General features: G+C 52.6%; 1 protein-coding gene across 1 annotated transcript; it reads right to left on the bottom strand.

Moving 5' to 3' along the window:
- Positions 1-350: 350 nt before the first annotated feature.
- Positions 351-1,878, bottom strand: NGA_0607500 (60s ribosomal protein l5; the record flags this gene model as incomplete). Its single annotated transcript, XM_005855510.1, has 7 exons — positions 351-428; positions 485-556; positions 734-838; positions 1,007-1,117; positions 1,315-1,397; positions 1,578-1,647; positions 1,858-1,878. The coding sequence occupies 7 exons, from the start codon at positions 1,876-1,878 to the stop codon at positions 351-353; spliced, it is 540 nt and encodes a 179-aa protein (XP_005855572.1).
- Between the last annotated feature and the right edge of the window lie 117 nt (positions 1,879-1,995).

The following is a 1,995-nucleotide window of genomic DNA, read 5'->3' as shown; positions in this document are numbered from 1 at the left end:
AGGGAAGGATGGACAATACCTTGAGGACGCCGAAGATGCGGTTGCCGGTCGTAGTAGTCTGGATGCCTACATCCAAAATGGCGCGAAAAGGTTTCTTCTCCTAAAAATTAACACAGAAAAACCCGGGATGAGAACAGGAGGGAGGGGAAGACGGTAGGCAGTGAGCCAAACGACCACGGACTCTCTGGACAGAGGGAAGCGAGATTCGAAAAAAAACAGGACAGAAAAGAGGGAGATTCGGAAAAAACAAAACGGGGAACAGCGAGATTCGAAGGCTCACAGAAGATCATCCGCGTCGCCTCCTCCTCACCCAATAATTCCAAGATAATTCCGAAATAAATTCGAGATATTCAAGGGGGGGACGGGCTCCTGCAAAAGGAGCGGGGCAACACAGGCAACAAGCGAGGAGACAGAATGGAACAAATAGTCTAGACAGGGAAACCAAAAAGAGAGACAAAGGAAAGAAAAAAGAGCCTAGACGCACATCGTTGAGCTCGGGGACGTAGTAGGTGCGCCCGTTGGTCTCGTCCTTGGTGGTCGCTATCTCGCCGTCAGGCTGGCGGGGGAGGAGGAAGGAGCGGCGAAAGAAGCGGTCAGACGCGCCATACACTCACCGAGGCGTAAATGCAACAGTCCTTGCTAGGTCATAATTCTCAAGTTCAACTTTAAAATCCCCTCGACCTGAGCATCCCCGAGTCCCCATCCCCTTCGCCCTCGCTCCTTCCTTCCCTACCTCGTCCACCCCCTCGTAGGCCTCATCCAAGCCCAGCTTGTTGAGGAGCCTGCGTGCGATGAGGAGACCTGTGCAGTAGGCGGCGGCGTAGTTCTTCAGACCGACCTGGGGGGGTGAGCCACATGGGCACAGTGGAAGGGAGAAAACGTGAGCGGGAGGAGGACGCAGCGGGAAACGAATCGCGACAGGAAAAGCGTACTTGGGAAGAATACACAAACATCCTCGCATCCATAGGTATGGGAGAATAGCCCGGGGGCAGGATCTTGCACATACCTTAAGTCCATAGCGAGCGAGCTCCTTCGAGTTGGCGGCGGCCAGGACCTTGTCCCCGTCAATCGTGGCGTAGACAATTTGTGCGATGCAGTAGCGGTTCGTGAAACGCACCTGTCAATCGCGAGCAAGCGTATGTGCATGCGGGAGAGGAACGAGGCGTGGACGAGATGAGGAACATGATATCAAAGCGAAAGAAGTACAGTAAGGCCCCGTCGTTGCCCCCTACACAGCTCGTTCACAAGCACCAACCCTGCCGCGTCAAACAGTCGCCCTTTCCCCCTCCATTCCCTTCCACCCTCTTCACGTACCACCAGGCGGTATTTGGGCGTGTTGTACTTATTCTTGTCCTGCGCCACCATGCGCTTGCGGGCCCGGTAGTCCGTCTTGCCCTCTGCAAGACACAAAAAATGCGCGCGTTCAAAAGCACCATCATTAGTAAGGGAGTGATTCTATTTCAAGCATAGATCCCATTGGCTCTTTTCAGAAATCTTCTTCAGACTGGACCTTCTACCTCCATTCCTTTTGCCCGCACTCGCTTCCGTACGCTCCTCACTGCCTCTCCTCCACTCACCACGACGACGACGGAACTTGGTCTGGTACCGCTTAAAATATTGCTTATTCTTAAGAACCTTGACGAAAGGCTGTATTTTTTAAAGGACAAGAAAGAAATAAAACACAGGCATCAGATCGATGAGTGTGGCTATGATGAAGCGGTGGAAAACTAGGTGCTCGAGAGAGCAGTTGGACTTACCATTGTTGCGAAGTTCACAGACTATAGATTTACGCCTGTATGTATCGCAAATGATATAAGAGACGTAAGCAGAGAAAGTTGCCGCTGACGGGTCAGATACAATGTGCATTTGGCTGAGCATGTGCTCGTAAGCGGTAACGAGAAGGAATGTAGGGCGACGGAATCCCACAGTGGCAGCCTCGCGCGTTATCTGCCATTCATAGCCAACAAGCCACACCGGAACAGAATGCATCACGGT

Source organism: Nannochloropsis gaditana (genome assembly GCF_000240725.1).
Source record: "Nannochloropsis gaditana CCMP526 unplaced genomic scaffold scaffold176, whole genome shotgun sequence".
NCBI classification, from domain to species: Eukaryota; class Eustigmatophyceae; order Eustigmatales; family Monodopsidaceae; genus Microchloropsis; species Microchloropsis gaditana.
This window is presented reverse-complemented; position numbering and strand designations above follow the sequence as displayed.